Genomic DNA, 12,904 nt, shown 5'->3' with positions numbered 1-12,904 from the left:
GCAGTGCTGTGTATCCGGTGCTCTCAGCCCCTCCAGTCCTTCTCAATGGCATCCAGTGAACTGGAGTAGATCTTTTGTTTTATCCCATGTTTTTTAGCTGGGCAGCTGTAGAAGTGAAGGGAGAAGAAATAATGAATCTGAGATTACACAAATTCCAGTATAGCTGACAGTATCCATACAAATGAATAAGACATAACAAATGCTATTGAATTGTGGGGCAGGAATAAGTATATAAGCTTTTTCAGGAAGCATGATCTGGACGTACTGACCGAAGTACACAATCATCTGATTGGTACAAGCTGATCATGGCGATCCATACACAAATATAGAAAAGGAGGAAGAGAGAGATCTAGTTAATAAGTAATTCCTGGTCATAATGCAGGTTTGAACAAGCAATACAGTTTCCCAACAGTAAAGCCTGTTTCTCAGCTTAAACATCCTCCAGCACAAGTATATTGTTCCTTCCTCTCACCAAGAAGAATATGAAGAACAAGAAGAGTTCTGCTCCACAAGAAGCAGAAACACGTCCTTCCAGGTGTCCAGATAACAGTGCATTCAAACAACAGAAGCTACCGGCGTGGAAGCCCCAGCTTACCATTGCATCTGTGCTCTCCACTTTCTTCCTCACGGGAGCTTTTTGCCTTGCTGTGGGAGTCTCACTCATAGTAGCTGCAAACAGCATCAGAGAAATCCAGGTCTGTTTGGAGTGGGGTGTTAGGTATTCCGATAAGAAAAAAATAGTCTAAAAATGGGAGGAAAGAGCATTGAATTTGTGCTACTGGATAGAGATGATAGCATTGGCTTTATGTTTTGCATGCATCCAGCAGCCAATATTCCTGTGAAAATTTTTAGAAAGATGGCCACTGATGAGAGCCTAGCTCTGAGTGGTTAACTGAGAAATAATATCTGAAATATGGGTGGTAACTCCCACCACTGGGTGGTAATATCTAAATATCATTATTTCCTCTCTCTCTTTTTTTTTTTTTTTTTTTTTAAGGGAAAATAAAATGATCTTTTTAATGGTGTTTGGCACTAGGGGATAAATATTTGCTGGGGCAAAATCTTAAAGTCCAGGAAGCCCTGATGTTTAGATACTGCTTCTTGGAAGCAGAATTGGTTAAACCTGCTGCTGTTAATGTACTCCTGGTTGGAGCTGGCTCTCAGGCACTACATCTAGACTGTTCATGAGTGGTGAGCCACAGTTTGTGTGGGCGTTTGTCAAGCATTACTTGGTCAGCCAGACCAACCTGCAAAAGTGCTTGTCACTCCCCACTCCTTTGCCAAGGAGCAAATGTGGAGATTCTGCAACTATCATCAAAAAACTCTAAAGCAGCTTTTAAATAGGGATAAAATTTGTGAATGTTCCATTGAGGCCACGTTCTGATTCTCTATACCTGTTGATTTTTACAGTTTTTTTGGCAATCCAGAGTCACTGAGAACTAATTACTCTGAGAGGTCTTGTAGCTAAAATGCTAATCTTTTCCTGTGTTCATATGTTCTCTATTGCAATGTCTCTACTTGTTCACTTCTCTGACAGATTGATTATTCAGATAAATGCTCACACTGTTCAAAATTTCGTGAAAATTCCTCTAATTGGAACAATGAATGCCTCTGTTCTATCAATTTCACACTAGCAGAAGATATACTGGTAAGTGGATATGAGAAGCCAGCTAAGTTGCTTAGTGCTTCCTGATAGTTATGTCCTTGCATGATAAAATATGCTAAATTTGCTCTGTAGAGCACCTGACTGAATTTTTTTTGTTACTTTTTAGAGACATGAAATACTCAGAATTTTACACTTTGGCATTTGCTATTGGTTTGGGGCATGTGTTTAAAAATAATCTAGATCAGGCTGCCTCTGCCCTAGGATGGGAGATCTCCAAGGAGGAAGTGGGGATGGAGGGAGTAGTGTTTGCCTGTGGAGGTGATTTCTCTCTCTGAGTCAGTAGAGAACTCTAGCCCTTGGCCTGAGTTGTTACTGTACTGCTAAGCTCTTAAGTGAGCAAGAAATCTGAAACTTAGACCACTTGTCATAAGTAAAACGTTGCAGTCCTTTTTACAGGGATTACACTGTTGATCTCTAGGGTTTTTGAAACAATTCAAGTCTAGCAGTGGCATTCTGCAATTTCATGTCAGAGAAGTATCCTTCATTTCCTGTCTTGAACTGCTGGTTATGTTGCCAATGCTGCTAAAATGCCTCATGTTCTTCAGAAGGGGTCTTACACTTAGTACTGCATAAATGAGCCCTTCAGATTATAGTGGGATTAAAATTATAAAGTTGCTTTATGATACTTCAGTATTAAAGAGGTTGTTAAAGTGGTCTGAGTAATCCTTCAGATATAGTTATGTTTGAGATTAGACGTTTATTTAACTGGCTAATAATTTTTGAATAGATTACTAAATGTCTTTGTTGCTTATATTTGCCTGGGTAACATTCTCCTTTTAATTACAGGACTAAGCTTTCCAAAGGACTTAGATAATTGAGTAGAGGCAGTCTTATTTTTTTAAAAAAGAAACAACTGCAGGAATTAAGACTGATAGCTCTTTTTTGAAGTTGTTTCATCATCTTCCTTTTGTAGAAAATGGGTGTCTGACTCCATTCAATAATTCATACTCATTGCAGTTTCAGGACCAGTCATTACCATTTCGAGTAAAATAATAATGATGCCTTTTCATTTTGGGTTTCATTTTGTGTTTTGAAGTATGTTTAATTTTGTGCCAAAATACAAAAGCTTTCAACTAAAAGGGTAAAGAATAGATTTTAACCAGTGTCTGCTAACGTAATTAGTTAGAATGTAGTTACCAAGACACGAGTATAAATTATTCTCTCTTCCACTGTCTTTTTCAGTAGTTAATAGGATTTTTTTTGTCTACTTGAGCTCACCTTATTGAAGAGATTTATTCCTGAATTCTAGGGTGACGTGTTTATGTACTATGGCCTGCAAAACTTCTATCAAAACCATCGTCGATACGTGCTGTCAAGAAGTGATGAACAATTGTTGGGTCGAGATGTAGATGTAAGTGTTTTTTCTTTGTATTATGAGATTGGTGTTTTTACCAGGTGTGTCTTTGTCTACATGGAGATCTAACTAAGCTTAACTGTAAATGCTTTAAGATGTCTCTAGGGAATGATAAGAAGGGACAGATTTTTGGTGTTCAGTCTCTGCTTTTATGATTTTTAGAAGTGAATAACAGAGGAGAGTTGAGTAGATAAATAAGTGTCAGTCCAATGTTGTAGTTTCCAAACCTGATCTGTGTAGTGATAGTGATTAAACATACATTGTCTTTTACAAATAAACTTACAGAAAACATTTCCTTCTAGTGTTCCTTTTAGTTGCCTTAGCCAAAAATGTTTTAATCTGTGCTTTTATTATAGGATTAGGGAATTGAGTAGTGCAAAGTCTTTCATTATGACATCTAGCTTTGGAGGTAGACAAGAAGCTGGAAAAGGTACGTGGTGAAATAGGTCATCATGTAGCATTCTGAAATATGCAGTTTAGAAGTTGGAGTAGGAGGCTAGAGGGCATCACTTGCAGCAATGCATGAACGAGGAAATTGGAGGCTGCAATCATTATGTTAACAGTTTTTTGTACTTGTAAATAGAAAATATGGGCTTTTTGGCTTAGAAGTAGCATTTCCATGCACTGTCCTGTCCGCAGATATGATGATTGTACCATAATAAACTGTTGTTTTTATTAAATGCTTCTTATAATTCTCAAGATGTGTTCCCCGTGTAACAGTTTCTCCAGGTGTCTGGTCATCTTGTTTGCATTCAGGTGCAACAGCTTTTGGCTTTTGTGCCAATCAATACACAGCTGTTATTATCCAAGCTATTTGAAAATGCTTCTGTGCTATAACTGGAAGACTTGAGGTTTCTCATAAGCTGGGGTAGAAAAGTTGTGATACATTGGAGGTGGATTTTTGGTTTTCACGCTGTGCCTTCGTACATTAATATTTCCCCACACTGAAGTAACGTCGCTAACTCCATCTGCTGTTATACATCACTGAAGCAGTGCAGGTCAAAATTAAAGAAAAATAAGATATTGTAAGGTAAGTCAGGGCTGCACTGGAATACATTAAGTTGGAGCTATGTTGCAACAGCAGATCTCCAAATGGTTTTTTGTGGTCTTGAGTTTGCAAGGCTGCAGTAAAATTTGGAGATGACATAAAGTTTGCTTTCTGTTATATGGAAGCTGTTTCTCCACTACAGACTCGTTCATCTGGATATTTCTCTAGTGTGACCAAAAGGTACTGGAGACTGAATTATTCAGTGACTTTTCAGAAGAAGCAGTGGGAGGAAACCAGCAAACAAAAAACCCACAGTTTTTTTTTGTCTGATTGCTCTGCAGGTTCAGAACACCTACTGTGCACCCTTTGCTGCTTACCAAAATGGAACACCAATGGCCCCGTGCGGTGCAATTGCCAACAGCATGTTCAATGGTAAGTACCTTCCGTGTCTGTTTTACTAATTTTTGCTTTAAACTGTGGTGATGTCCCAGTCCAGCTGAGTCCTGATACTGCAATATAACTGTCATTCTCCCACAAGGAGTTTTGTTTGGCTTTGGTACTGAGATGAATATGGGCTCCGCTTCCTTTTGTTCAGTAACTTGGTTCTCATTTTGAAAATGTGGACGTTTTTATGTTTGTTTGTTTGTTTTACTAAGGCACTCTTCAATGTGATTCTATAACAGGACTGAGGAACTGAGTCTTTATGAAACAGGGAACAATGGTATACACAATAGATTCAGTGTACTTCCTTGCTAAAAAAATCAGGAGAACTCAAATTCTACCTTCCTGCAGCGGTGTGCTTAGAAGGAGGCAACATGCTCTTGACATTGGTTCAGACATTTGGATATGTATGTTTGCATTCTGTTCTTTGAATGCTGGAAGCATCCATAGTCTTACATGAATTGATTTGATCCTGGGTTTGATCTTGTGTATAGTTACCTGGAGGGCATAATCTGCCTATTAATACATTCAGATAGAAATCTAGAAGACAGCTCCTAGCCATGAAGACTAGATTTCAGATTGGATTTCTTTGGAAAGAAACAAGGCAAAAACAATTCTACAGACTCTTCCCCTTCCACCCATCTGTTTTTGCAAGTAGCTGAACCACCCACACCAGAGGACTTGTGAAGGGCAGCTGTAGCTTCCAGATCCAGCAGGGCAGCTGGAACTTCCAGATCCATTTGATTTTCACCTGTGTGTGCACACCTGCTCCTCTGGAAATCTGATCTACTAGGGTGGGCTCAGATCTAGGCCAGCAGAGCTACCTCTGTGTAACCCATGTGGATCTGAAGCCCTGGCTACTGGGACAGAATTCTCCTGCAGAGAGTTAGGGATAATAAGACTTTAAAATGCTGAGGGTAAATCTTCCAGTGCCTGCCTTTATATCAGTCCTTCGTGCACAGTGTGATGCCAGTTGGTGGTGGTGTGGGGAAGCAGGTGATGTCTGAATTACCACTCTGATTGCTCAGTTCTATCCTTCTGCTGTGAACTGAGGTTTATTTCCTGCTGTAAGAACAGTTTTTAACCCAAGCTAGCAGGTGAGGGATCAGCTAAGTAAAAAAGCTAAGCAAACTGCTGGTCCTGCTAATAAACTAATGACAAACATCTGGAGATGTAGTGGGAACAGGGTGTTGGAACCAAATGATCTCTAAGTTCCCTTCCAACCAAAGTCATTCTATAATTGTTATTTTTTTCTATTTGGTTGAAAGGTGTTTCATTGTGTTGGTTTTGTTAGTCATGCTGGCCATTAGAATGACTGTCTTTCACTCATATGTATTGCCTCTTGTATTCCCTGCAGATACTATTGATCTTTTTTACAATTTTAACTCAACTGTTATTCAAGTACCGCTGCTGAAGACTGGAAACAGTTGGTGGACAGATAAAAATGTGAAATTTCGCAATCCAGCATCACGCAATCTCTCTGCTGCATTTGCAGGTAAGAATGGCTCTGCTAGCATTCCTTTTTTTTCAGTGGCTACCACCTTCCCCCTCCCTGTGAGCAGAGCTTTCCCATTCTGAAAAGGGAATTGCCTTTGTGAGAAATAGCTGGTAGTAGAAGCAGCTTCGGAGGGTGAATGAGAGTAGAAGCAGCTTCGGAGGGTGAATGAGAGCAGAAGCCAGATTTAGCTGAATTGTTCCTTTCTTTTTCCATTGAACATCAAAACTGGGAGAAAGTGGTTTTGTAAGAAACAATCTGTTCGGAGAAGGCAAGGATGCAATCTCAATATTTTCTACTGAAAACATCTAAGAAGGAGAAGTGCACATCATGTTTCCCTTCTTCCTGCTTTTGCAGGTCCTTAGGCAGTTGTGAGCCAAGTGAGACCGACATCTTGAGTAGTCATTTCCAACAATTGTTTGTTAGGGCTATCTCCTTGTTCAGATTAATCCATATTGAAGTGGGACTAAAAGCACCATGCTCTGGATCGGGTCATTGCAGTGCTGGAAACAACATGAAACATGGATACAACACTTCTCCCTGCTTCAGGAAGAATGAATTATCTAAGTAGTTTTCATAAGGCAGATTCTGAATGTCATAGGCTGTGCCATTAAAGTGCAAAAAAAGTGCCTTTTGGGTTATGTAGGAGTAAACTAATGTATAAAGGTCCCTGGTATAAGAGAGTACGTTGCTTGCTGAAGAGGTGAAAAGCCGGAATAAACAATATGTTCATTTCTGCAAGGTTTTTTTCCCCTGTATTTAAGGCTTCTAATGCGTGCCAACCCCTGAGGGGCATTAAACTGTTTATTCGTGTTTGAGGTGAGTTGAGATCCAGGGGTCCAAAGTATTACCAAGTATATGTAATTTTGCAATACTGGACAGAGTCTTGTCTCTCTTCCATCTCTCGTATTCTGTGTTATGAGCAGGCAGAGAAGTTAGTAATTGACGCCTGTTTTTCCTGACAGTGTCTTTCCTGTTTTTTTTCTTTTTTTTTTTTTTTTTTTCCACTAGGAACAGCAAGACCTCCTTATTGGCATAAACCAGTGTATTTGTTAGATGAGGAAGATGAAAAGAACAATGGTTATATAAATGATGACTTTATTATCTGGATGCGAGTATCAGCCTTTGCTACATTCAGAAACCTTTATCGTCGTGTCAGCCGGAAAGGGAGGTTTACTGATGGCCTCCCAGCAGGGAATTATACTTACCATATTTCCTACAGTATCCTTTCATACTATCCAAGGCAGTCCTTAACTACTAGATGGCTGTGATGTGATAGAAGGGGATGGGATTTGTGTAGTAAAATGGCATAGAAAACAAGCAAAACACCCGAAGCTAAATCGCCATGAAAAGACCTGGCTGAAAGGGTGGACTGTCTCTAGCCTGTGCAGATGGAGTTAAAACTTGTTACTCATGGCAGTACCAAGCTTTGGATTTGATTTCTGCAGGACGGTGGTAGGTTTTACAGAAAGGATAAATCTGGAAGATGGGAACCCGGAGAGGCATCTGAAATATTCGATATGGACCTAGTCAGCTGTGCAGACACCCTGACTGGGGCACAGAAGTGCCAGAGGTAACCCTGCTGGTTACAGCTGTGGGGGATGTCTGCATCAGCAGAGCCCCTCTGGTGGATTTCAACCATGGGCTGATAGGAATTTTTGTGCTGGTGAAAATGCACTTGCTCACACACTGAACAGCGTGAACTTTGCTGACTAAAGGCCTCATTTTGTCAGCAAGGTGACTGTAAATTTCTCCCCAGTCTGAGCTAATGCAGTTATAATTTTAAACATTATAGCTCCTTTGAAAGGCTCCATGAGTAGAGTGTCATCATGATAAGTTTCCCAAATGGTTAATTTTCAAGTGAGTTTTGTTTGCTGCTTAAAAATATTATGGATCATATCAAGTTAGCTCAGCAGCTGTAACGTACAGTGTGAATCTGAGATTTGTAGTTAAAAATCCCAGAATTTCCAGAATAATGCCAAAGCTGTATCCAAAATAACTAGAAGCTGTTACTGATGGTTTTTTGTGTCTTTTTGTTTTTTTGTTTGTTTGTTTTTTTCTGGCTAAGATAGCAGAGACTTCACAGGTCATTTAAAGGAATTTTTGCAGTAAGTACAGATCTCTAGCTTCTTTGTGCCTTTGGAAGGATTCTGAGCACTGCATTTTCTCCTGCTGGAGGTAATGTAAACTTTGCTAGCGAATCCTTAACATCCTTCTATCAGACTTCCCTGTTTCCAAATTCAAGGGGAAGAAGTACGTGATTCTTTCAACCATGGTATGGAGCGGAGGAAGTAATCCATTCCTGGGAATTGCCTACTTGGTTTGTGGCACAGCAGCAACCCTGACAGGTTTTATCATAACTGCCATCCACTTAAAGCTCAGAAAAAAGAAAACATACTTTCAGAGACGCTGATGTTCCCTGGATGGCTAAGCAAAGGCAAACGTGTGCTGTGAACAAAGAGCAGGCAGCACAGGTCTTTCGTTCTTTCCCCTAAGCTCTAGATCTGCTTTAGTAACAGGTTTGATGAATGTAAGCAAACTGAGGGACAATGCTCATTCATCATCCAAACCCAAACTTAAGCAAGACTGCATTATTATTAATGCATATATGCTCCTAAATTTGTTTCCTAGGAAACTTGTAGTGAGATGAGTGTCAAACAACAGATACTGTAGTGATTTGGAATTGCAATGGCAGCAGAACTGTATGATAACTATTGTTCATCCAGAAGTCAGGATTCTATACTCATTTCTTACTCAGCCCTTTGTTGCTACGGTATTTCTATTGACTTAAATGGAGCTTTGGATGGGTAAAGAGTGAGATCTTGATCCAGCAAAGAGCTTGAGCTGGTAGAACCTAATGCTTAAGCCCCCTTGTTGGCCACGTGTATGGGCTGACTGGCTTGGCACAGGTTGTATAAATCTTTTTCAACTATCCTGGAAAAGCAGACAATTTATTTGTATATTAGTGTAGCATAATCATCACCGTTTAACACTTGACTTACAATAGAATATCGATCACGTTTTAGGAACATGGAGTGTGTTTAAACCCCTTATGTTGGTTTTATACGAGTGTCGAGACTAGCCTGCAGAGCTACATAGAGGACATGAAAACATTGACTTATATTTTAAAAATTACAGTTTAATAGCTTAAAGTAACAGCTCCTTCAGTGCTAACCATTTCAGCAGAACCTTCTAGCTGATGCAACCTACCTACTGCAGCCTTCCGTGTAAGAGCTCACGCTGACTCTCAGTGGCATGAAATGTCTGTTCTCCGCTCAGGTCCCCATTTCTGTGGTGCAGAAACTCAATGTCAGTAGTAAACATAAAACATTAGAAAATGTGACAGCTTCATTTTCAGAAAACAAACACTGCAGCTGGTGAATAGATTGTTATCCATTTTCATCTTCCATGTTCAAAATCTCAAATGCTTTGAAGGTATTTCCAGAACGCAGGAATAGAGCTGAAGAATTTAGGTCAAGTATACCATAGCACATGTGAGTTGTTTTTAAAAACAATTCTTCCATTACACAAGTGGAAATGGAATAAAACACTCTTAATTTCTTCAACAAGTACTGTGTGTGTCTTACCCTTCCACTCCCCTTTCCCCCCCCCCCAGAAAAGAAGCCCACACCACTGAGATGACAAAGAAGACACAGACTAGAGCAAGAGAAGGGAGTGTGGCACAGGGAAGCTGTGTGATGCTGTCAAGTCTGGTTTGCTGTTAAAGATGCCCGGGTCTGCCTTTAAAAGTGTATCAGGCATTTAAGACATGGAACTTTGGCAGATGGTGCGTTCTCATTCACCAGCGGCTGTTTCTTCTAATGTTTGCCTCTTAATCATGCTGTGAGCAGCGGAAAACCTGAGCTGCTCAGGTTCACAGCCCGGCCTGTCAGTACAAGCTTGCTCCATCAATGACTTACCCTGATCTTCTGGGCTAACACGTGTGTCCTCTTCTGCTCATCCTGCTCAGGGCCGGTCCCCTCCATCAGAAAGCTGTGAAAACAGGGTTCCGGGATTTCAAACCACTGCATCTATTCTTGCCAGGAGTTTGGGAGAGCCCTGTCCCTGACTGGACTGGACAAGACAGGGCACGAAGCAGTGCATTTAGCAATGCTTAAGCTCATTATTCTAAATCACTTTTAACAATGAGATGTGCTCCTGAACCTTCTAAGTGCTTTTGAAAATTTAATCCCATGCAGCCTTTTGGAAGGCCCCTTGGTGTTGCTGACAAAGCAGAATCAGGACTTCTAGCTCCAAACAGACCACAGGACTCTCTTTTTTCTTTTTTTCTTTTTAATGCTTTTTTTTCCCCATTCCTTGTTTCTCTTTTTTTTCTTTTAATCCTCTGAGAAACTGACTTTCAGGAAATGATATATCATCTGGGTGCTTAAGCCACAGCACGATTGTCATTGGTTTCATTTCTTCATGGAGTATCTGGTAAAAATGTTACTAAAAAGAGACTGAATAATGAGGTATGTATTCCAGCGATTCAGTGTCTACAATAAAAAAAAAAAGTATTTAGAAAATGCAGTCTTGCAAGCAGTGTTGGCAGTATGTCTGTTATCTCCCAGAGGTTGGTCTATAAAGAACCTGGCTCTTCTCTTGAAACACGCGATGTCTTCCAAGTCCTCCACAGAGAAACCTGTCTTCAAACCAGTCTTCCTCTGTCTGTTTTTCTGGAAGTCACCTAAGTCTTCAGTTATAAAAACAAAAGCTCCTTTTCACCTTAACCACAACTTTAAACACGCCTTCCATCTTTATTGAACCGTCTGAACAGTGCCCTTGGCAGCTGCTACTTGAGCTCAGGAGGTCACTGCTGAGTGTCTTGTCATTTCGGATAGTGCTGCCTGGCCCAGAATGACGAGGATGGCAGCTTTGATGAAGTACTTGCAGCTGATATGTTTGGACTGAATCTGCCTTGCTCAAAAAGATGGAAAATGAAGTCTTAGCACCCTCCTTATGCTGCCTTTTGTGCTGTGTAACCGGTAGTAAGTGGGCCTTTTTCTGTGAGGTGGTAGCATTTATAAACTTACTCATTCAGTACAAAGACATCTTGGTTTCAGGTTGCCAAATGGGCCCAAGAGCTGTTGTACCTGGTATGTATAAATGAACAGCACCACTGTTGAGTGCACCATCACCAAGCCACACAAGACTTACTGCCATGATCTGTAATGTTTTGGCGTAGCAAAAGCATTAAATTGTTTGAAGCCTTTTCCTACAGATACCAGCACTTCAGGAAACAGCAGTACCCAAGGTACGTAGATATTTGCTTTCAAATGAAAATAATCACGCCTTTCTCGCTACCACTTAAAGCAATAGGCCAATATGCCTGTTTCTGTCCTAAAAAAGAAAGCTGCATATCAGAAACAGGGTTGAAGTTTGCTGGGCCCAAGTTAATGATATCATAAATGCTCAGTGTAGTAATAAGTGGTATTTTGGTGTGTGTGTGTTTGCTTTTTTTCCCCATCTGTTTCTAGAGCAGATAAGAAGGGACTATTTATTGCCAGCTTTTACTTCTGAGGAGTGGATGTTTAGTAACTGGGGGAACGGACAAAGAATTGCTGGTAGTACATGTAATCTAAATGTATATGGTAAACGTGGACTAAAACAGGTGAGCTAAATGGGATATAAGTCCCCGTTTAGCTTGGGTTTTTAATATGACTGCTTTAATCTGTAATTTAGAAGGTAGCAATTACACAGGGGAACATTTTATCTCCTGAAGTTCTGTAGCTCAGCTGTAACGCTGGCAAAAATATTTGGGGGTGGAAAGATCCCACTATTCTAAAAACCTTATATGCAATTTAAATCTCATTTTGAAATTACAGAGGGGTAATAGAGAGAGCTGTGTTTTAATGTAAAAAACTGTTGTGCTGCTTTCGGTTGCCAGCTCCCTTTAGGACTGAATTTCATGAATGGTGTCTATATCCATAGAGGGAGATGTGAAACGGAAGCAGGAATTACAAGGTATTTCAGGAGTACTTCAGATACAGAATTCTTCCAAGTCTTTGCCATTTCACGTGCATACATCCAGTATCTGTTTTCCATGGTTGGCTTTTTGCTCTAAGATTTGCTTATCTCATCTGAAAATAAAAGGATGAGGTCTTCACGTGAAACAGATGAGCACAATCACAAACCTATAGAATCTGGAAAAATTATTTACGTGTTGAATGTGTTTCATATGAACAGCTCTGTTGCATGGGGATTCCTAATAATAGAAAGTGGACGGAGCGCCACGTGTTTTAATGATGCATTACAGTGTTAAAACTCATTTCCTTTTTCTGAGGAACCAAACTGATGTCAGAGTAAAGTCAGGGAGAGCAGTTCAGGGAAGGGAAGGCTTGGAAAAGTTTGTTAATGTGCAGAGAGACTGCATTTTGATTCGGATTTAAGTGTAGATCTAAAATATGAGAAAGCAGCTGCTTCACTGATCAGGTGCTGTCTTCCTTGGTTGAGAGCAGTATGGTGTGAGGGGAGCTAATTTGAGAGAAAAGCTGAGCTGCTTCTGTTTGCTCTGTGTTCTGCTCTCCCCCCAGGCTATGGGAAGCCAGGCAAAGGAAGACTGGGGGCTTGTTTGGCTTCTGCTTAAATTTCATGAGTGTGTGAGAAAGTTTTCTTCCTTTCCCCATGCAGCTGACTAGAAGAGGACTGTGGGGCTGATTATGGTCCAGTGTGGGTAGAGGCAATGTTAAATGATATCAGAAGGTAATTGCCTTGCAAGTTCATAGAGTCATAGAATGGCTTGAGTTGGAAGGGACCCCAAGGATCATCAAGCTCCAACCTCCCTGCCACAGGCAGGGCCACCAACCCCCACGTTGCATGTCAGTTGGGAATCATCAAAAAGCAAAAGCCGTCAAATGCTTTTTTCTTTTTCTGGCTCCTATGAGATGCAGTGGACCTGCAGTTTCTACAGCCCCTACTGATCCTGAGTGATGATCGTTTCTGTTACCGTGAGACAAACTG

At 40.6% G+C, this 12,904-nt stretch overlaps 1 protein-coding gene across 2 annotated transcripts; it reads left to right on the top strand.

Annotated features, from left to right (window-relative positions):
• On the top strand, positions 703-10,483 carry LOC110400229 (cell cycle control protein 50C-like). 2 transcript variants are annotated; one of them, XM_021399944.1, is made up of 6 exons: positions 703-1,648; positions 2,916-3,017; positions 4,350-4,440; positions 5,807-5,944; positions 6,956-7,165; positions 8,167-10,483. In XM_021399944.1, the coding sequence occupies exons 2-6, from the start codon at positions 2,928-2,930 to the stop codon at positions 8,355-8,357; spliced, it is 720 nt and encodes a 239-aa protein (XP_021255619.1). In that variant the 5' UTR covers positions 703-1,648; positions 2,916-2,927; the 3' UTR covers positions 8,358-10,483. The 2 variants fall into 2 exon arrangements, with proteins under 2 accessions (XP_021255619.1, XP_021255627.1); XM_021399952.1 differs by lacking the exons at positions 703-1,648; positions 2,916-3,017 and adding an exon at positions 3,056-4,050.

The sequence above is a fragment of the Numida meleagris genome, chromosome 1 (genome assembly GCF_002078875.1).
Source record: "Numida meleagris isolate 19003 breed g44 Domestic line chromosome 1, NumMel1.0, whole genome shotgun sequence".
Taxonomy (NCBI): Eukaryota; Metazoa; Chordata; class Aves; order Galliformes; family Numididae; genus Numida; species Numida meleagris.
This window is presented reverse-complemented; position numbering and strand designations above follow the sequence as displayed.

Coding starts and splice junctions, on each gene's coding strand:
- LOC110400229 (XM_021399944.1), top strand. CDS start 2,928: ATGTACTATGGCCTGCAAAACTTCTATCAAAACCATCGTCGATACGTG. Junction 4,441..5,806: donor TGCCAACAGCATGTTCAATG/GTAAGTACCTTC, acceptor TATTCCCTGCAG/ATACTATTGATCTTTTTTAC. Junction 5,945..6,955: donor TCTCTCTGCTGCATTTGCAG/GTAAGAATGGCT, acceptor TTTTTCCACTAG/GAACAGCAAGACCTCCTTAT.